This window comes from Lampetra fluviatilis, chromosome 39 (genome assembly GCF_964198595.1).
Source record: "Lampetra fluviatilis chromosome 39, kcLamFluv1.1, whole genome shotgun sequence".
In the NCBI taxonomy this organism is placed as follows: domain Eukaryota; kingdom Metazoa; phylum Chordata; class Hyperoartia; order Petromyzontiformes; family Petromyzontidae; genus Lampetra; species Lampetra fluviatilis.
In genome coordinates this window covers 10224468-10245555 of record NC_136313.1, presented here as the reverse complement: position 1 = coordinate 10245555, position 21088 = coordinate 10224468, and the positions used below count along the sequence as shown (strand labels likewise).

The window sequence follows — 21088 nt, the reverse complement described above, 5'->3', positions numbered from 1 at the left end:
TGACAGTTGCATTTGGGAGAATTTAATATTTCTCTGATGTTCTTTTAGTTTCGTGCTGTTCATTCGTCCTGTTTGCCCAACATAACATTTACCACACGTGCAGTTAATCCTGTACACACCTTCTGTTGATCACTTCGGTAATACATCTTTTGTACCAGATGTTAATTTATGTATTTTATGTACCGTGCCAATCTGACTCGGATGTTTTGTTTTTCCAAACATCTGGCTAGTTTATCAGTTACTCCCGCAATGTACGATATTTTGATCGTTTTAATTACTTGGGCAGTTCCAATGCTCTTGTTAGTTGATTTGGTTTTGATATTCAATGCCCTGTAGATCTAACCCCAAAAGAAACCTCTATCATGGATGATATTGGTCGCGAAAGCCTACGTGTTAAACTTAGTTAAAGCTATTTAGAACCAAACTAGTTATTATTTTGTAGCAGGTATCGCCTATACCTGAGCGACTTGGCAATATCACCAATGACAGTGGTCGAAGCCACGAATGGTGGCGCGTGTGAGCAAGGTCGGGGAACGCAGCAACAAAAGACGACTCGGGGTCAGAGGGCACGGAGGATCGAATCCGTGGTGGGGAGCGGTGGCGCAGTGGTTAGCGCTTCGCTGCGCTACGAACCCGGCGACCCGAGTTCGATTCCCGCTCACGGCCCCACGCCCGCGACGATTGTCTCTGAGCCGGTCCTGAGCCTCCTACCCGAGGGGTCGACTCAGCCTCACGAGACGAGTTCCCGCTGTAACAACAGCGCCGCTGGGGAGACAAAGGCGGCCGGGCGCGGTGCTGACTCCCCCCCGCCCCCTCACCCCCCCCCCCCCCCCTCGTGTCTCCGTGCCGGCCCCGTCACGAGGTTGGGCGCCACTCGGCACTTGCCCCGCGAGTCGCGTCGCAGGCTACCCGGGGGATCTTTGCCTTTCGTGGTGACGTCGCACTCCGCCACCACCGCCGCCGCTGAAGCTGCGCACGGCTCGAGCGGGGGGGGAGACAGCGGCAGAGACAGCGGCCACGGCAGCAGCAGTGGAGTCATCAGCAGCAAAGACAGCAGCAGCAGTGGAGTCATCAGAAGCATCAGCAGCAGCAGTGGAGTCATCAGAAGCATCAGCAGCAGCGGCATCAGCAGCGGCCACGGTAGCGGCAGCAGCAGCATCAGCGGTGTCGGAGCTTGGCGCGAGGCGTCCGCGCCGTCATCTCTGGAGCCGCTCGAGCGGCGCAGGACGCGGTGAGGAGCGCGGTGAGCGGAGCTCAGCAGCAGCAGCAGCACACACAGTACACACACACACAGCACACACACACACACAGCACACACACACAGCACACACACACAGCACACACAGTACACACACACACAGCACACACACACACAGCACACACACACAGCACACACACACACAGCACACACACAGCACACACACACAGCACACACACAGCACAGCACACACACAGCACACACACACAGCACACACACACAGCACACACACTACACAGTACACACACAGCACACACACAGCACACACACACAGCACACACAGCACACACACAGCACACACACAGCACACACACAGCACACACACAGCACACACACGCGCAGCACACACACACAGCACACACACACAGCACACACACACAGCACACACACACGCGCAGCACACACACGCACAGCACACACGCGCAGCACACACACACAGCACACACACACAGCACATATACACACACACGCAGCACACACGCAGCACACACACACAGCACACACACGCGCAGCACACACACACAGCACATATACACACACACGCAGCACACACACACACACAACACACAGCACACACACACAGTACACACACGCGCAGCACACACACGCTCAGCACACACACGCACACACACAGCACACACACACACAGCACACACACACAGCACACACACACGCGCAGCACAGCACACACACGCAGCACACACACACAGCACACATACACACACGCAGCACACGCAGCACACAACACACACGCAGCACACACATACAGCACACACACAGCACACACACACGCAGCACACAACACACACGCAGCACACACATACAGCACACACACACACGCAGCACACACACACACGCAGCACACACACACACACGCAGCACACACACACACACACGCAGCACACACACACACACGCAGCACACACACACACGCAGCACACACACACACACGCAGCACACACACACACGCAGCACACACACACACGCAGCACACACACACACGCAGCACACACACACCACGTGGTATCTATCTCGCGGGGTGGCCGTGCTCGCTCTCGTCTGCGGTCTCCACTCGTGACGCGCCATTCTCTGCAACGAGCTCCACGCTCCGTGCGCAGCCCGGCGGCCGTCGCGATTCGTTTGGACATCTGCCGCTGCTGTTGCTGCTGTTGCTGTTGCTGCTGTTGCTGCTGTTGCTGCTGCTGTTGTTGTTACAGTCGAACGTGCGATGTATTGAATATTCCTAGCTGCTGCTGCTGCTGCTAAGGGCAGGGGATGCTAGAGAGGGGAGAGGAAGAGAGAGAGCGAGCGTGGTGTGAGTCTCAACATCGCCCTGCCACCCGTGTGGATTGCCGGGGCCCACGCTCAGCCTGGGCACCATCCAGCAGTGGAGCAGAGGCCGGCGGGAGGAGGGCGCCTCGCTTGCCGCGTGCTTATTAAGCCTCACCTCGTCGTCGTCTAACAATGATGAAGAGGTGGTTGCGCCGGACCCGCGGAGGCAGCCAAGCTTGAGGGCTGGCCTGGCACCACCCGCTAGCCGGCCTCTTGGGCTGCCTGATATTCAGCCAGCCAGCCCATCAGCCAGCTCATGTCGTGGTTACACAGCCATCCCTACCTGCTTGTATCTCTGCTATACAGCCAGCCAGCTAGCCAGCCTGCCTGTCTGCTAGCCAGCCAGCCAGCTCGCTAGCCAGCCAGCCTGCTAGCCAGCCAGCTCGCTAGCCATCCTGCCAGCCAGCTCGCCAACCTGCCTGCTAGCTAGCCAGCTCGCTAGCCTGCCTGCTAGCTAGCCAGCTCGCCAACCTGCCTGCTAGCTAGCCAGCTCGCTAGCCAGCCAGCTCGCTAGCCAGCCTGCCAGCTGGCCAGCCAGCCAGCTCGCTAGCCAGCCAGCCTGCTCGCTAGCCAGCCAGCTCACTAGCCAGCCTGCCTGCCTGCTAGCCAGCCAGCTCGCTAGCCAGCTCGCTAGCCAGCCAGCTCGCTAGCCAGCCTGCCAGCTAGCCAGCCAGCCAGCTCGCTAGCCAGCCAGCCAGCTCGCTAGCCAGCCAGCTCGCTAGCCAGCCAGCCAGCTCGCTAGCCAGCCTGCCTGCCTACCGGGCCAGCTCACTAGCTAACCTGCCTGCCTGCCTACCGGGCCAGCCAGCCAGCCAGGCAGCTCGTGTCGCGGTGACACCGCCGGCCGGTATGACTGCTGCTGCCCTCTGCTTGGATCAGCAACAACAACAGCAACAACAACAACAGCAACAACAATAACCACGCTGACAACACAGCCACACGTGACACCGGGCTCCCTGCAGGGGCTGCGCGATGCTGATGGCTCCTCTTTAACTTCTGCTTTGATGAAATAATGATAATGCCAATTGTGACGTCAGTTGCGTTTGCCGATTGACGCGAGCACGTGGCGAGCTGGAAAACACACGCGGACGAACAGAGGAGGGGGGAGGAGGGGGGAGGAGGGCCAGGTGCATTTTGGGAATGTAGCGGGCAGTAGGAGGCTGACAAATGGTCCGCACGGCCAGGCGTGTGACCCGTAAATGTTCTGGTACATTGTCATAGGCTCTTTCACTCAAGTTGTTCTGTCTGCCTGATTTTTATGCGTAACTTCCCACGTCTGAATTTGTACGAAGTAGTTTTTGTATGCTTTTTTGTTTAGGTTGGGAGGTGTGCGGCAGCGGTTGAATGGGATGAGATTGTGGCTTGCCACACGGAGGAGTAATCGCTGACGGGGTTCCTACGTCGCCGTCGTCATTTGTCGCGATCACCCTCGGCGTCGAGCTGCCGTCGCCGCTGCCTCCGTCACGATGCTGCGCGGAGCCACCGAGAGGAGGAGGAGGATTTCGCACGACACATTTGCGCAAAGTTCGGCTTTCAAGTTGATGTGACGGGACCCCGAGCCGGGCCCACGTCTCGTCTCCAACCCGCGCGCGTCGTTCGAACGAGCCGAGCGCGCGTTCCGCGCGTGTGCACGTGCGTCTGCCGCCCGTCTGCTCGTGGTCCGGCCCGAGCGATCGCTCCCCTGGCCCGCAGTGGTACAGTCCACGGCACGCGGCGGACACCAGCCCCGAGGCCACGGTCTGCGTGGCGGCGGCGGTGTTGGCGGGGACTCCGGACCGCGCCACCAGGATCGACCCAGGAGCGGCACCAATTAAACACGGCGGCGGTCTCGCAGATTGGTTCGGCTACCATCCTGGGGAAGCTGCCCGCTGCTGTCGAAGTGACCCGGTCAGGTTCTGTCGTCAAGGTTGACACCATCCGGGCATCGTCGTTGAGTTGATTTTATTTGGATATCGTCGTAAAAGTGACCCGTGCAGATGTCCCGAGGTGACAAGTTTGCGTACAGTAGTCAAGGTGACCCACTGTGAATCCATTGCAGAGGTGGCACATTCGGCCACTGAGTTGATTTATCCATCTCCCAGCATCGACGTGACCCCCTCAGGTTGAACTCATCACAGACGATCCCTGGACACTTCCCCGGCGAGGCCCCCGCAGCGCACCCGCTCGGCCCGGTCTCCCCCCGCCCCGGTGGTCTTCGTTATAAAGCTCCCCGCTTTCCCCCGGCTTCTTCGCCATCGTCTCATCTCGGATAACGCCACGCTCGCCCGCCCGCCCCGCTCGACCCCGCGCGGAGACCCGGGGCGACCTCGCCCGGCCGGGGAGAGACGAGGGCGCGGAGGCTGCGGGCCATGGCGAGCCCCACGAAGCTGGGGGAGGACGTCGGCGCGCTGGTGCCCCCCCGGCTCAAGGGCGCCCCCCGGCCCTCGTGCTTCGCCAACGTCAAGGTGTTCCTGCTGGCCGAGTGCGCGCTCATGCTGGCGCAGGGCACCGCGGGCGCGTACCTGGTGAGATGTGGCGGCGGTGGCCTCGGTGGTGGCGGTGGCGGCGGTGGCGGCGATGGCGGTGGTGGTGAGGATGCTGTTGTTGGTGGGGGTTGTCGGTGGTGGTGGTGATGGTGGCGGTGTCGATGGTGGCGGTGTCGGCGGTGGTGGTGGTGGCCATGGTGGTGGCCATGGTGGTGTCGGTGGTAATTATGGTTGTGGTGATGGAAATTGTGGTGGTGATGGCATCGGTGGTGGTGGTCATGATGTGAATGGTGTTGGTGGTGATGGCATCAGTCGTGGTGGTGGTTGCTTCGAGGACGCTGCTAATACACACCTGGAGTCCAGTGCCACTGATTGATGGTTGATGGATCGCGCAGATGCCATGTGACCGAGATGCCCAACCCGCCCAGCTTTGTGCGGGCAGCCTGTGGAAGGCAGGAGAGCAAGCAGGTTCCTGCCCTGCATCTGCAGATGTTTAGAACATCGATTGTGATGATGAGATGAGTCGCAAAATCAATTATTGGGGAAATTCTGGTGGGTGAAGCTGTGGCAATGCTATGGAGGGCTGGTTGTTCGTTTTAGAGTTAATTAAAAAAGATATTTATTATCCTGGGCCAGGTATTGACTTGTGGCAGCTTTGGCTCGAATAACTCTGAAATTAGTGCAGGGGTATGCAAGTTTGGCAGTACAGCAATTTGGTAATTGTTGGCAGGTCCAGAACCTTTGGCCCTGACGCCGGCATTAAACAGGGCCTCCTCCTGTGATGTGGCTTCGCCGATTCTTTGTTTTATTTCCCAATGCCGCACAATGTCACGGGACGTGCGAGGCAGCGGTGGTATTGATTTTGAAGGGTGTTGTTTTAGAGCTGTGAACAACGAAAATGAAAATCGAATGGAAGGAGCAAATGGGCCCTGCTAAGCTGTGTAGGTCGGGCCAAAGCTAAAAGGTGATGGCTCGTACTTGTGGCTGGCTGGTAAGTTGACGAGGGTTAGGGTGAGTGTGATGGCTCGTACTTGTGGCTGGCTGGTAAGTTGACGAGGGTTAGGGTGAGTGTGATGGCTCGTACTTGTGGCTGGCTGGTAAGTTGACGAGGGTTAGGGTGAGTGATGGGTAGTGCTTGTGGATGACTGGTAAGTTGACGAGGGTTAGGGTGAGTGATGGGTAGTGCTTGTGGATGACTGGTAAGTTGACGAGGGTTAGGGTGAGTGTGATGGGTAGTACTTGTGGATGACTGGTAAGTTGACGAGGGTTAGGGTGAGTGTGATGGGTAGTACTTGTGGATGACTGGTAAGTTGACGAGGGTTAGGGTGAGTGTGATGGGTAGTACTTGTGGATGGCTGGTAAGTTGACTAGCTGGTGAGGGTGAGTGGCAGGGCTAGTCGTTCTCGTGGCTAGCGTGGTGACTGACGGTGGAGATTGTCGGCTCGGGCAGTGAGAGGTCTTCTTCCTGTGCTCCATGATGACAGCGGCGCCAATGATTACCGGAGTCACGATTTGCATAACTGCAGTGCACACGTAGTGATTTGGATTTGTTCACCAATAGCATTTTATTTGTATTTCTAGATAGATGACCTGCATTCGTTTATAGCCGGGCACGGGAGGCGGTGGTTGTGGCCGTGAGTGCGCTTGCCCTATCAATCCCTGAGTTTGAATCCCGGCTGTGGCTGATATCAGCGGTGAGTGACATCTGAACCGATCCTGGGCCTACTACCCCTGCTACCAACCCAGACCTACCAACGATGGGGTCCACAAATTCACAGTCAGTGACCCCAGCAGCATATTGAGACCTGTGTGAGACAGAGGAGAAGGGTTGCTCAATGTGATGTGGGCAGCATCTTTATTTTGTTGGCAGTAATTTTTATTTCATTTCATGTAATAAATGTAAGTATTATTATACTGTATTATTTTTATCATATGATCAGACTTAAGTATTATTTTTTCCAACACTAAATTTGCTGCTGGTTGAAGGCTTTCAGAAGCCATGTCAGCCACGGGGGTTGTTTGACCAAACTTCACCTCCTCCCCCACGTGAACCCCTCCTCCCCCACGTGGACCCCTCCTCCCCCTCGTGAACCCCTCCTCCCCCACGTGAACCCCTCCTCCCCCACGTGGACCCCTCCTCCCCCTCGTGAACCTCTCCTCCCCCACGTGAACCCCTCACCCCCCACGTGAACCCCTCCCCCCCACGTGAACCCCTCCTCCCCCACGTGAACCCCTCCCCCCCCACGTGAACCCCTCCCCCCCACGTGAACCCCTCCTCCCCCTCGTGAACCCCTCCTCCCCGAAGTGAACCCCTCACCCCCCACGTGAACCCCTCCCCCCCCACGTGAACCCCTCCCCCCCCACGTGAACCCCTCCTCCCCCACGTGAACCCCTCACCCCCCACGTGAACCCCTCACCCCCCACGTGAACCCCTCCTCCCCCACGTGACCCCCTCCTCCCCCACGTGAACCCCTCCCCCCCCACGTGAACCCCTCCCCCCCCACGTGAACCCCTCCTCCCCCACGTGAACCCCTCACCCCCCACGTGAACCCCTCACCCCCCACGTGAACCCCTCCTCCCCCACGTGACCCCCTCCTCCCCCTCGTGAACCCCTCCTCCCCCACGTGAACCCCTCCCCCCCACGTGAACCCCTCCTCCCCCACGTGAACCCCTCCCCCCCCACGTGAACCCCTCCTCCCCCACGTGACCCCCTCCTCCCCCTCGTGAACCCCTCCTCCCCCACGTGAACCCCTCCCCCCCACGTGAACCCCTCCTCCCCCACGTGAACCCCTCCCCCCCCCCACGTGAACCCCTCCTCCCCCACGTGAATCCCTCCTCCCCCCCACGTGAATCCCTCCTCCCCCACGTGAACCCCTCCCCCCCACGTGAACCCCTCCCCCCCCACGTGAACCCCTCCCCCCCCACGTGAACCCCTCCCCCCCCCCACGTGAACCCCTCCTCCCCCACGTGAATCCCTCCTCCCCCACGTGAACCCCTCCCCCCCCACGTGAACCCCTCCCCCCCCACGTGAACCCCTCCTCCCCCACGTGAACCCCTCCCCCCCCCACGTGAACCCCTCCTCCCCCACGTGAACCCCTCCTCCCCCACGTGAACCCCTCCCCCCCCTACGTGAACCCCTCCCCCCCCACGTGAACCCCTCCCCCCCCACGTGAACCCCTCCCCCCCCCACGTGAACCCCTCCCCCCCCACGTGAACCCCTCCCCCCCCACGTGAACCCCTCCCCCCCCCACGTGAACCCCTCCCCCCCCACGTGAACCCCTCCCCCCCCACGTGAACCCCTCCCCCCCCACGTGAACCCCTCCCCCCCCACGTGAACCCCTCCCCCCCCACGTGAACCCCTCCCCCCCCCACGTGAACCCCTCCCCCCCCCACGTGAACCCCTCCCCCCCCACGTGAACCCCTCCCCCCCCACGTGAACCCCTCCCCCCCCACGTGAACCCCTCCCCCCCCACGTGAACCCCCGCTGGAGAATGCGGGGTATGGTGCCGGTGCGGCAGCGCGTCCGTCACATAAAGCGCCACGCACGGACAGACCCCCCCCGCCCCCCCCGCCCCCCCCGCCCCCCCCGCCCCCCCCGCCCCCCCCGCCCCCCCCGCCCCCCCGCCCCCCCGCGCGAGTGTAATTAGCGGTTGTCAAGTTGATACCCCGGCCTGACAGATGTCGCCCTGCGCCGAGTGCTCCGATGCGCCATCGTCCTCACCCTGCGCCAGTGTCGGTACACGTCAGGAGCTACCGCCACCATCAGCACTACCACCATCAGCACTACCACCGTCACCACTACCACCGTCACCACTGCCACCACCACCACCACTGTCACCACCACTGCTACCACCACCGTCACTACCACCGTCACCACTGCCACCACCATCATCACCACTGCCACCACCACTGCTACCACCACCGTCACCACCACCGTCACCACTGCTACCACCACCGTCACCGCTGCCACCACTGTCACCGTCACCACCACTGCCACCACCACTCCCGCCGCCACCACCACCGCCGCCACCACTCCCACCACCGACACCACCGCCACCACTCCCACCACCGCCACCACTGCCACCACCGCCACCACTACCACCATCGCCACCACTACCACCACCGCCACCACTACCACCACCACCGCCCGCCACCACCGCCGCCACCGCCACCACTCCCACCACCGCCACCGTCGCTGCGGCCCAGCCCGACCCAATCCGTTTGTCCGCGCGGTGATTAATCGCCTTAATACCGGCGCACATTGATTAAATGTTGTGTTTGCCGCATACATTAAGCGGGGGACGCGCGAGGCCTCTTGCGAGGATCTCGGAGCGGCCGCGACTGGCAGAGCCGGGCGCGTGGGGCTCTGGGGAGCGTGAGGCTCTGGTGGGTGCGTGGGGCTCCGGCGTTCGTTCGCCCTCCGCGGTTCGAGCAGAGCGGGGGGATCACGAGCGGAGAGACTTTTATGGCGTTGTCCCTCCGCGTGGTGGGTGAGGGGGGGGAGGAATAACGCCACGGGCTAAAGGGCAGACGTGGGCTGCCCTGACAGCGGTGCAATCAGGCCAATTACGCGGTTTGTCTCGACTGAAATGCATGCTCAGGCATCCTCGTGGATCGTGGGGCAGCTGCCACCCCCCGGTCGGTGCGGCGACATCACGGCCGCGCGTTTCGCCATCCTGCTCGCTGGAACGCTGCGGTTTTTTTGATATTCGTTTTGGTTACGAAAAAAACAGCAAACAACAAAGCTGCCAGGTTGCCACGGATCAGACGGCCGGTCTCTCGGTGGCGGGCTGGGGGGGGGCCGCAAGGGGGAATAGTCGTGCGTCTCGTCGCAGATTTGCTGTTGCAAAACGCGAGAATTCGTCAAGGAAAATACCCCGCAATGGAGCCTGGACGGGAGGTAGAGGAGGGGACTCCGTTGAGTCAGAATCGATTGCTTATGACGGCGTGAAGTGGATTAGCCACGGTACTACCCCCCCACCACCACCTCTCCTCTCTTACCGGCGCTTATATAAACACACATAACGACACGTGCACACGGAAGACGAAGATCGCCCCGATAGCCTTAACCAGCTGTAGGGGCAAGTGCTGGTTAGCGAGCACCTGTTAAGGTCGGTGGGTGCCCAGCACCACTCCCGGCCGCTTTTTTCCCCGAGTGGCGATGTTTACACACCGCCACCGGGTGCTCATTTGAGGCTGAGTCGACCTGGGGAGGCCCAGGAATGGTTCAGATAATCATCCCCGATGTTGGCCACGAGCGGGAATCGAACTCGGGTCGCCGGGTTCGTAACGCAGCGCTAACCGCTGCGCTGCCGCTCCTAATACACACGCACGCACCTGTACACACACACGCACGCACCTGTACACACACACGCACACACACGCCTGTACACACACACGCACGCTCCTGTACGCACACACGCACGCGCCTGCACACGCACACACGCGCCTGTACACACACACACACGCGCCTGTACACACACACGCACGCTCCTGTACGCACACACGCACGCGCCTGCACACACACGCGCCTGTACACACACACACACGCGCCTGTACACACACACGCACGCACCTGTACACAAGCACGCGCCTGGACACACGCACGCACGCTCCTGTACACACACATGCACGCACCTGTACACACACACACGCACGCACCTGTACACACACACGCGCCTGGACACACACACACGCACGCTCCTGTACACACACACGCACGCGCCTGTACACACACACACGCCTGTACACACACGCACCTGGAAACACACACGCACGCGCCTGGACACACACACACGCACGCGCCTGTACACACACACGCCTGTACACACACACGCACCTGGACACACACGCACGCGCCTGTACACACACACGCACGCGCCTGGACACACACACACGCGCCTGTACACACACACACGCGCCTGTACACACGCACGCACCTGGACACACACACGCACGCGCCTGTACACACACACACACGCACCTGGACATACACGCACGCGCCTGTGCACACACGCGCCTGTACACACACACACGCGCCTGTACACACACACGCACGCGCCTGGACACACACACGCGCCTGTACACACACACACGCGCCTGTACACACACACGCACGCCTGTACACACACACGCACGCACCTGGACACACACACGCGCCTGTACACACACACGCACGCTCCTGTACACACACACGCACGCTCCTGTACACACACACACGCGCCTGTACACACACACACGCGCCTGTACACACACACGCACGCCTGTACACACACACGCACGCACCTGGACACACACACACGCGCCTGTACACACACACACACACGCGCCTGTACACACACACACGCCTGTACACACACACACGCGCCTGTACACACACACGCACGCCTGTACACACACGCACGCTCCTGTACACACACACACGCGCCTGTACACACACACACGCGCCTGTACACACACACGCCTGTACACACACACACGCGCCTGTACACACACACACGCGCCTGTACACACACACGCGCCTGTACACACACACACGCGCCTGTACACACGCACGCGCCTGTACACACACACGCGCTTGCACATCTGTGGATGAGAAGTGTCACCAGTTGGCCGCTAGCCTCCTGCACAGAGGCCGACCTTGGCCCCCGCCACCACCCGACACGGCCAGTCAGTAAGTTTTGTGACGTTAACAAAACGTCACAATGAGTGACTACTTCAGCACACCGCTGTGTGTTGGAGAGTAAACCCACAACAGGTCCTGTTTGAGTTCACGACGTTTCACTGGTAATTAAAACCAGCTTCATCGGGCGATTTTGCAACAAACTAAATCTTTATTACAGATCGGTAAAGAAATAACCAGCATGCAAAGGCGAACATAGGGCAACTACAATGACAATGAGAGCGGTGATCATCGTGATTTGTAACTTTGCTGTCGAGTCAGGAGAGAGGCACGAGGCCGTGTTCTGTGATGAGGCAGTTCCCCGGTGAGGGCTGCTTGGTGCCAGTCACCAGCGGTGGGTCTCCACGCCCTTGCCGTGCCAGTCACCAGCGGTGAGTGTCCACGCCCTTGCCGTGGCAGTCACCAGCGGTGGGTCTCCACGCCCTTGCCGTGCCAGTCACCAGCGGTGAGTGTCCACGCCCTTGCCGTGGCAGTCACCAGCTGTGGGTCTCCACGCCCTTGCCGTGGCAGTCACCAGCTGTGGGTCTCCACGCCCTTGCCGTGGCAGTCACCAGCTGTGGGTCTCCACGCCCTTGCCGTGGCAGTCACCAGTGGTGGGTCTCCACGCCCTTGCCGTGCCAGTCACCAGCTGTGGGTCTCCATGCCCTTGCCGTGGCAGTCACCAGCTGTGGGTCTCCACGCCCTTGCCGTGCCAGTCACCAGCTGTGGGTCTCCACGCCCTTGCCGTGGCAGTCACCAGCTGTGGGTCTCCACGCCCTTGCCGTGCCAGTCACCAGTGGTGGGTCTCCACGCCCTTGCCGTGCCAGTCACCAGCTGTGGGTCTCCATGCCCTTGCCGTGGCAGTCACCAGCGGTGGGTCTCCACGCCCTTGCCGTGGCAGTCACCAGCGGTGGGTCTCCACGCCCTTGCCGTGGCAGTCACCAGTGGTGGGTCTCCACGCCCTTGCCGTGGCAGTCACCAGCGGTGGGTCTCCACGCCCTTGCCGTGCCAGTCACCAGTGGTGGGTCTCCACGCCCTTGCCGTGCCAGTCACCAGTGGTGGGTCTCCACGCCCTTGCCGTGGCAGTCACCAGCTGTGGGTCTCCACGCCCTTGCCGTGGCAGTCACCAGCGGTGGGTCTCCACGCCCTTGCCGTGCCAGTCACCAGTGGTGGGTCTCCACGCCCTTGCCGTGGCAGTCACCAGTGGTGGGTCTCCACGCCCTTGCCGTGGCAGTCACCAGCGGTGGGTCTCCACGCCCTTGCCGTGCCAGTCACCAGTGGTGGGTCTCCACGCCCTTGCCGTGGCAGTCACCAGCGGTGGGTCTCCACGCCCTTGCCGTGCCAGTCACCAGTGGTGGGTCTCCACGCCCTTGCCGTGGCAGTCACCAGCGGTGAGTGTCCACGCCGTTGCCGTGGCAGTCACCAGCGGTGGGTCTCCATGCCCTTGCCGTGGCAGTCACCAGCGGTGAGCGTCCACGCCCTTGCCGTGGCAGTCACCAGCGGTGGGTCTCCACGCCCTTGCCGTGCCAGTCACCAGCGGTGGGTCTCCACGCCCTTGCCGTGGCAGTCACCAGCGGTGGGTCTCCACGCCCTTGCCGTGGCAGTCACCAGCGGTGGGTCTCCATGCCCTTGCCGTGGCAGTGACCAGCGGTGGGTCTCCATGCCCTTGCCGTGGCAGTCACCAGCGGTGGGTCTCCACGCCCTTGCCGTGGCAGTCTTGCCGAAGCAGTGACCAGCGGTGGCCGTCTTAGGAACGAGGCATTTACAGTGAATGCCTCACGGCTACATATGGACGGGAGCGTCCTGCCTGTCAATCTCACCTTTGACGTTTCAGTGTATTTCTGATCGAACTGCTTGACTCTCTGCTGCGTGCGCCACTGAAGTGGTGCCTCGTCAAAGGCGAGCCGCGTGTGTCCGCAGGCGACTCGCCGTCGCGGCGCTCAGCCCTTGCGCGCGCGGTGCGTCCAGCAGCGCGAGGTTCTCTCTCTAATTCCTTGAAGACCCCAAAGTGGATCGCCCTGCCGCGAGGCGCCAGGCCTGGGCGTGGGGCTCGTCCCGGTTGACGCCGCTTTCTCCTCCGTCCGGGGTGGGGGGGGGGCCAGTTGGAGGTAATCGATGCCGCATGGGGAGTAAGCGATGCAATGATTCTCTCTCCCCCTCCCCCACCTTCACGATCCGATGTCGGCAGGGCGGCGTGGCGGTGGCACCCGTGCCTCGCGGCGAGAAGGGCCGGGGTTGAATTCCCTGCTCGGGTGCCCTTTTGTTGTGTGGCGTTTGTGATGCTCCCCTATTCTGCAGAGTGAGTGCGAGTACCTGGCGCGGTGTGTAAACATCGCCACCGCGGAGACAAAGGCGGTCAGGTGTGGCGCTGACCACCCCCATCCCTTTGTATGCCATGCCAGGCATCCATAGGTGTTCGCGAATAGTACTGAAGTGTTGGGTCAACGTATGGATGTTGAGCAGGGTGAATGTCCAGGTGATGTGTTGGGTAAATATCCAGGTGTGGGACTGGGTCCATGTCCAGGTGATGTGTTGAGTCAATGTCCAGGTGTTGTGTTAGGCTGAATGCCCAGGTGATGTGTCCAGGTGCTGAGTGTGGGTGTCGCGCGTCCGTGCGTCCGTGCGTCGTGCAGGTGAGCATGCTGACCACCCTCGAGCGGCGCTTCAACCTCAAGACGGCCGACCTGGGCATGCTGGCGAGCAGCTTCGAGATGGGGAACCTCGCCCTGATCCTCTTCGTCAGCTACTTTGGCGGCCGCGGCCACCGGCCCCGTCTCATCGGCTGTGGCGGCATCGTCATGGCGCTGGGCGCGCTGCTCTCCGCCCTGCCCGAGTTCCTGGGGCGGCAGTATCAGCCCCAGGTGTGTGCTCGTGCGTGTGTACGTGTACGCGCGTGTGTACGTGCATGTGTGCGTGCGTACGTGCGTGCGTACGTGCGTGCGTACGTGCGTGTGTACGTGTGTGTACGTGCGTGCGTACGTGCGTGCGTACGTGCGTGTGTGCGTGTGTGCGTGCGTGTGTACGTGCGTGTGTGCGTGCGTGTGTATGTGCGTGTGTACGTGCGTGTGCGTGTGTACGTGGGGAGCGGTGGTGTAGCGGTTAGGGCTACGCTGCGCTACAAACCCGGCGACTCGAGTGACGATTATCTGAACCGGTCCTGGGCCTCGCCTAGGTCGATTCAGCCTCAAAATGAGTACCTGGTGCGGTGTTTAAACATCGCCAACAGGGTCACAAAGGCGGCCAGGCATGGTGCTGGCCACCCCCTCCCCCGTTCCGGCCTTCATAGTTGCTCACTAAAAGCACTTGCCCCAAGAGTCTGTTAAGGCTATACGGGGGATCTTTGTCTTTGTGCGTGTGTCTGTCAGCGCGATGTCACGAGACTGTATGAGGCGTTCGTAGTTTGTGCACGGCATGTACGTTGAGGATACACTAGACCCCGGCATAGAAATGTGGAATTTCTACCATTGGCTAGAAGCCCCCCCACTCCCATTCCCATTTGATTATTGAGAGAATGCAACTTGTGATTCAATAGAACCGTTATCGACAGCGCTGGAGCCTGAGGAGGCGACGATGCGATCGGTGGTGACCCTGAGGCCGCGGCCGTCAGCTCGCCGGTGCTGCGGTGTCCGTCCGCGGCCGTCACGGCGGTTTAAATCAGCCCGACAGCGAATATCGCCAGGATTAAATATCGGTAATAGTCTAATAGGATCCATGGCAGGGATCGATAGCGTTTTGTACCACGATTCATCACGACTGGAGTCCACTTGCCTCGGGGAAGGGGGGTCGACGCCCTCCGCCTCCCCTGGGGGCCCCTTACCCCCCCACCCCCTCACCCCCCCACCCCCTTGCCCCCCCACCCCCTCACCCCCCCACCCCCTCACCCCCCCACCCCCTCACCCCCCACCTCCCCACCCCACTGTCACCACCACCGGCCCCCACCCCCTCACCCCCCGCCGTGACTGCGGTTTACGATGGCACCTCAGGGCGGCGTTACTTTTCCGAACGAAATTTGACACGAAAACAAAATCCCCGCACGGAGACGAGTGGGCGGGAGGGAACCGCCCTCTACCCCCCCCCCTCACCCCCCCACCCCCTCACCCCCCCACCCCCTCACCCCCCCCCCTCACCCCCCCACCCCCTCACCCCCCCACCCCTGTGGCCCCCGCCGCAACTGGGCGCAGCGAGAGACAAAACCACCGAGGCCGCGTGGACACGCCGACTCGGTGGTTTTGTCTCTTGTCGCAGCGTGAACACGCGGACCGAGCTGACTCGGTGGACAAGTACCAATGAATAACAATTGAATGAATACCAATCTATATTGTTACAATACCCTCCCCCTCTCCGCCTCAAATCACTGCACCTGATTGAATTAAATGATGACGTCACCCTGCTGCTGCTCCATTTAAGACCGGGAGCGAGAGGAGAGCTTCTCCATTCTGGCAAATCGCCCTATGAAGCTGGATGTAATTACCAGCGAAACGTCGGACTCAAATTTTAAATGCTGTTGATTCGCTCTTCAACACGCCGGTGGGCTAAAGAAGTGAATTGTTTTGTCTTTTGTCAACGTGACACATTTTTTACTGTTTGGCCGTGTCGGGTGGTGGAGGGTTACGACACATGGGGGGGGGGGGGGTGCGGAATGGATATGGCACACCCCTCACGCCAACATCAATAACTCAACGTGTTTTTAATTGAACGTTTGGCTGCGTTGATCCAGCCAAGTGGCTCGGGACGAGTTCAAATCGTGGTTGTGGGGCTGACTCCGGGGTCAGTCAACTGGGTCCCGCTTTGCGGGGAGGTCAACAGCAATTGTTCTTTGTGATCGACTCGTCCCCCGCCATAGGAATGTGGAATTTCCACCACTGCCCCAACGGGGCTGTAGACAGGAGATGAGCACCGAGGCCTCGATGCTCGTTTGAGTGGCAAATCTTTTTGCCTTCGGCTCGACTAATCGTAGTGTCGTCACAGGAGCACGCTGTGGTCGCCGTCGTAATCGCGGAAAGATTGTCAATGTTGTGCATTTGCTCTCCAACACACCGGTGTGCTGTACTCGTAACGAATTGGCACGTGCTGTTTAAGTTACAAACCTTACTAATTCGTTGTGTCGGGTGGTCGCGAAAGCCTTCTACATGTTAACTTACTTATGATGTCGTCCCAATATTTTCGTATGCGGTAAAATTTTGATTACATTTTTGTCCACCACACCAAGACCACTGCTACTTTAAAAATTAACAACACTCGCTTAATGAACCCCCCCATACCCCCCCCCCCCCGGTGCAGGGCGACGCCTACAAGGCCCTGGGCGTGCGGAGTGACGTTTGCCGACCCAACGTGACGGGCGAGACGGAGGCGGCCGCCAAGTTTGCGCGGGACCGCATGTGCGTGACCAGCGACCCCGAGTCCACCGACTTCCTCTATCTGCTGCTGATCGGGGCGCAGGTGAGAGGTCACACGGAGGCAGGCGGGGGGGGGCGGTGGCCGTCAGGACCTCAGAGACACCGGGCGGGGTGAGGGGGCGCAGCTGCAGAGCGATGGGAGAGCGACGAAGCAGGCGGCTCCATCGGTATCGTGGTCGGGAGCGTCGCGCTTGACAAACCGCGGATTTGTCGTCGCTCAGAGGGAGACGTCGGGAGGATTTGAGCGACGCCGCGGCCGACTCCGCTGCAAGTTCTTTATTTGTCCAATCCCGTGCGGCTCGGAGTTTGGCGAGATGTTTTATCTCTAGATTTGAAGCTTTCGTGACTGCAAGGAATCATCTTCTTAGGTTTTTTCGGTAAAGTCACGTAGAAAGTAAAATAAAATAAAAACAAAAATCACGACGTTTCGGAGGCAACACAAGTCTCCGTCATCAGTCATCAGGTGGGACCGTCACAGCCAGATTAGCTGTATCACTTGATACAGACTTGTGTTGCCTCCGAAACGTCGTGATTTTTGTTTTTATTTTATTTTACTTTCTACGTGACTTTACCGAAAAAACCTAAGAAGAGATGTTTTATCGTTATTGTATTTTATATCTGTACTGTGTTGGTGATTTTGGGGACGTGGTGATGCGTATTTACAATGGTTTTTGATCGTAATGGTCAGGATCGTGACGAAAGTGGGGGTCGTTATGTTTTGGTCAGTAGTGGCAGTCGTGGTCATGGCAATGGTGGCTTTTGGTGATGGCAGTTGTGAAATTCTAGACTTTAGAATGAGGATAATGATGCCATTAATGGCAGTTGAAATGATGATGGTGATGATGGTAGTGGTCCTTTACAACGGTGATGGTGGCAGTGATGACATTGTAGCGATGATGATGGCGGTGTAGTTAATCGTATTATTGAAATGACGACAGCGATAATGGCGGTGCGGCGAATGGCCATCTGAACAACGGCGGTGGCGATGTCGGTGTCCGCAGATGCTGCTGGGTGTGGGGGCGACGCCGGTGCAGCCGCTCGGAGTCTCGTACATCGACGACCACGTGTCCAAGCGAGACTCCTCCGTCTACATCGGTGAGTCCGTCTCTCTACCCGCCCCTCCACCGGCCCGAGCCCCTGACCCTCACCTCGCCACGGCCGCCTCATGCCCACAGGACATCAGGAGGGTCCCGTGCCACAGCTGCGTTGTGTGAACGTATGTTGAACTTGTTTCGCTAATCGGAGGTGCGGGGGAAATACAACAAACTAAACACAAAAAGCAATTCTCAAGAAATGAGTTTTCGACCGCGACCAGGAGTCGGCGGCCTGTGGCTCTGAGGCCGCATGCACCTCTTTAAGGAACATTCCTGGCTTCATTCGTTAGGGACCACCGTCTCGTATTCACATGCATTGAGTTTCTCACTGAATTCTACAAGTAGAGCTCTTCTTGTTATTTTGGTTGCCGACCCCTGATTTAGATGATTTGAAAGTGCACAGCACCAGTGGCTTCCTAATATCGAAAGGAAAAGCGTTCCAGACGGCCGCAGAAACGTCTCGAGGACGGTAGAGAAACCCACAAAATCTCCCCCCCCTCCACTTTGAGACAGAAGTGGCATGCTCCACTCTCATCCCTCCTTGCTTTGCTGCTGACATGAGTGTGCATGGCACACAGCTGTGGAATGTACCATCGTTTAAGGGGGGTGATTTTTGGCTCGTGGTACGGTTCTTCCATCCACCCCTTTCAGTGCTAAAGCGCCGCGGTTGACCTTTTTAAAACGTTGACGTTTTTTTCGTGCGGAAAACTTATTTCAGCAACTCCTCGCTCGTTTGGGTGAGAGTAAGTTTCCATCTGTTTCCATAAATGTTCATGTATCCGCTCAATGCAACCGGCTTAATCGTTTGAAATGTTAAGTGCTTTATTTTTTTTCCGTCAAGTTTCCATCTGAAAAAAATGCATTTTAATGCAAACATTGAAAACACATATTCTAAGAATTCTAGCGAAAGTTGACGTCGCACGAAGGCGATTCATTCATACAGTGCTCACCAACTCGCTCCGGCTGGGATGCGGATGAACCCCGTCGCTGTGCGGCCTCTGAGCCGGAGTGTGTCCGTGACCGCCAGTGGATGCCAGAATTAACCGAAGAACCGGCATCTCGTGTAGGTGGACAAAGCGGCGGTGACGCGACTTCGCCTCCGTACGACGTCACATTTCAGATCAATTTCGTTCCAGACTCGCCCACAAATTCACATGAATTCACAACATTGGGAAGCCGTCTCTTCTCGGTGCGTGTGCACGAGGTGACCGGCGTGTTGTGCTACGGGCCGCGCCTCCTTTCAAGCTACCATCTGCCCACGTGCGCCATTAATCATTAACAGCGGCGCCTTGTGGGGCGGCCGTGCCGTGGCGGTTGTCGACGTTGACAGATGAGCCAACTTCAGCTCCTTCGCAGCCTAAGTAATATTTCCGACCTCTGAGCGTGACCCAATTTAGACGGCGGGGCGCGCACACTCGCGCGCGCTCGCAGCGGTGGCTCTTCGCGCTGTCGTGCGAGCCGCCCCGGCCGTGGAGTAAGCGCACGGGTCGTGTGGCCGCACTGCAGCAGGCGAGCTTCAGCGGGGAACGTTCAATGTCTCACAAATAATGATAATAATGATGATGATCGTACGTTCCTCCCGTCTGATAGAAACAGCACGCCTGTGCGTAGCTCACGACGGTAAACGACCTCGAGTTGCGCGTGCACACCTACTGCAGCCCCTTTGTGTTCATCCACTGCTGGATGAACGCCTCAAGCATGCCGTGCGGGTCGCAGGGGGGACCTGTTGACCGTACTTCGCCACGCGGGTCGGTGCGAGTTTGGTGAAAGCGGGAGGAGTGGGAGGTTGGGGGGGGGGGGCACGGGGAGCGTAAGTGGAAGGCGAGACGGACGTGGCAATGCGGGAACGTAATTTTCCGGAGCACCGTTCCGGAGCAGCGTTCCGGCTGAAATGCAATGAGCAGCGGAGTACGGCGGTGGATTCCGTTGCCCCTGCCCCCTTCGCCAGCCACGCGGCTTCCCGACGCCGTCGGGCAATTTCATCAGCGCCCGGGCAATTTCATTTGGTAAACTACGAAGCGAAATTGGTCTCGCGTGTAACACCAGGGGAGCTTAGAGAGCGGATGATTCCGTTGGTAAATGCAGAAAACACTTCTTGTAATGGAATTTGGCCGAACATCCCAAGCAGAGGACGCGCCTCGCAAAGGGAGCGTTGAGATCCAGTGAGCTTTCCTCGATTAACAAATTACATTGTGATCATTTGTAAAAATAATTAATAAAATCACGGACAAATGTCGTGGTCTCATGTGGTAGTGGTGGTCAAAGAGTCAGTCATTTCCTCTTTGTATCCTTTATTTATTGAGAACCGATTTTCGTGTTTAGTTTGTTGTCCTTCCCCCGCACCTCCGATTAGCACGGTCGGCTACGTACGGTGCAAAAGAAATTCAACATGCATACATACATGAACCAGTGGTGCAAATTCCACATTCCTATCGCAGGGGGTGAGTCTATCCACAGGGCACCCACTGTTGACTTCCCCACAAAGAGGTATTCATTTTATCGACCCTGAAAAGGGCATTGGGCTGGCTCAACTCCCCCAACTTTGCGATCGCGTGCCGCTCGCTCTACCGCTGAGCCACATTGCCCGACAGATTTCTTGAATTCACGAACCCCCAGCGGCGGTGATGGAGCCCAAGGCGGTTCTATTCTCGCCCAGCGAGGGCTCTCGGTGCCCTCGCCGGCTACGCGATTCCCACGGCCGAGCGGTAACTTTCCGCTCGGAGATCTCTCCGTACGGTCCTACGTCGCCACGGCGTGGACACCGGAGACTCCCGTGGCATCGTTCTCAAGAGCGGTCCACTTTGCGTGCCGCCACCTAAAAGGACAGAAATTGCAAAATGACCCTCCGACTAAAAATTACAGCGCGCGTGCAACACACGCAC

The 21088-nt window shown here is 59.2% G+C and overlaps 1 protein-coding gene across 6 annotated transcripts in view; it reads left to right on the top strand.

Moving 5' to 3' along the window:
- Window positions 1-928: 928 nt before the first annotated feature.
- SLCO3A1 (solute carrier organic anion transporter family member 3A1) overlaps window positions 929-21088 on the top strand; it is a 102856-nt gene continuing 82696 nt past the window's right edge. The window contains exons 1-5 of one of the 6 annotated variants that reach the window (XM_078874689.1): window positions 929-1231; window positions 3909-5094; window positions 14350-14577; window positions 16997-17155; window positions 18114-18207. In XM_078874689.1, coding sequence (XP_078730815.1) covers window positions 4939-5094; window positions 14350-14577; window positions 16997-17155; window positions 18114-18207 — 637 coding nt within the window. In that variant the 5' untranslated portion in view covers window positions 929-1231; window positions 3909-4938. The other 5 variants (XM_078874688.1, XM_078874691.1, XM_078874690.1 and 2 more) reach the window with 5 other exon arrangements.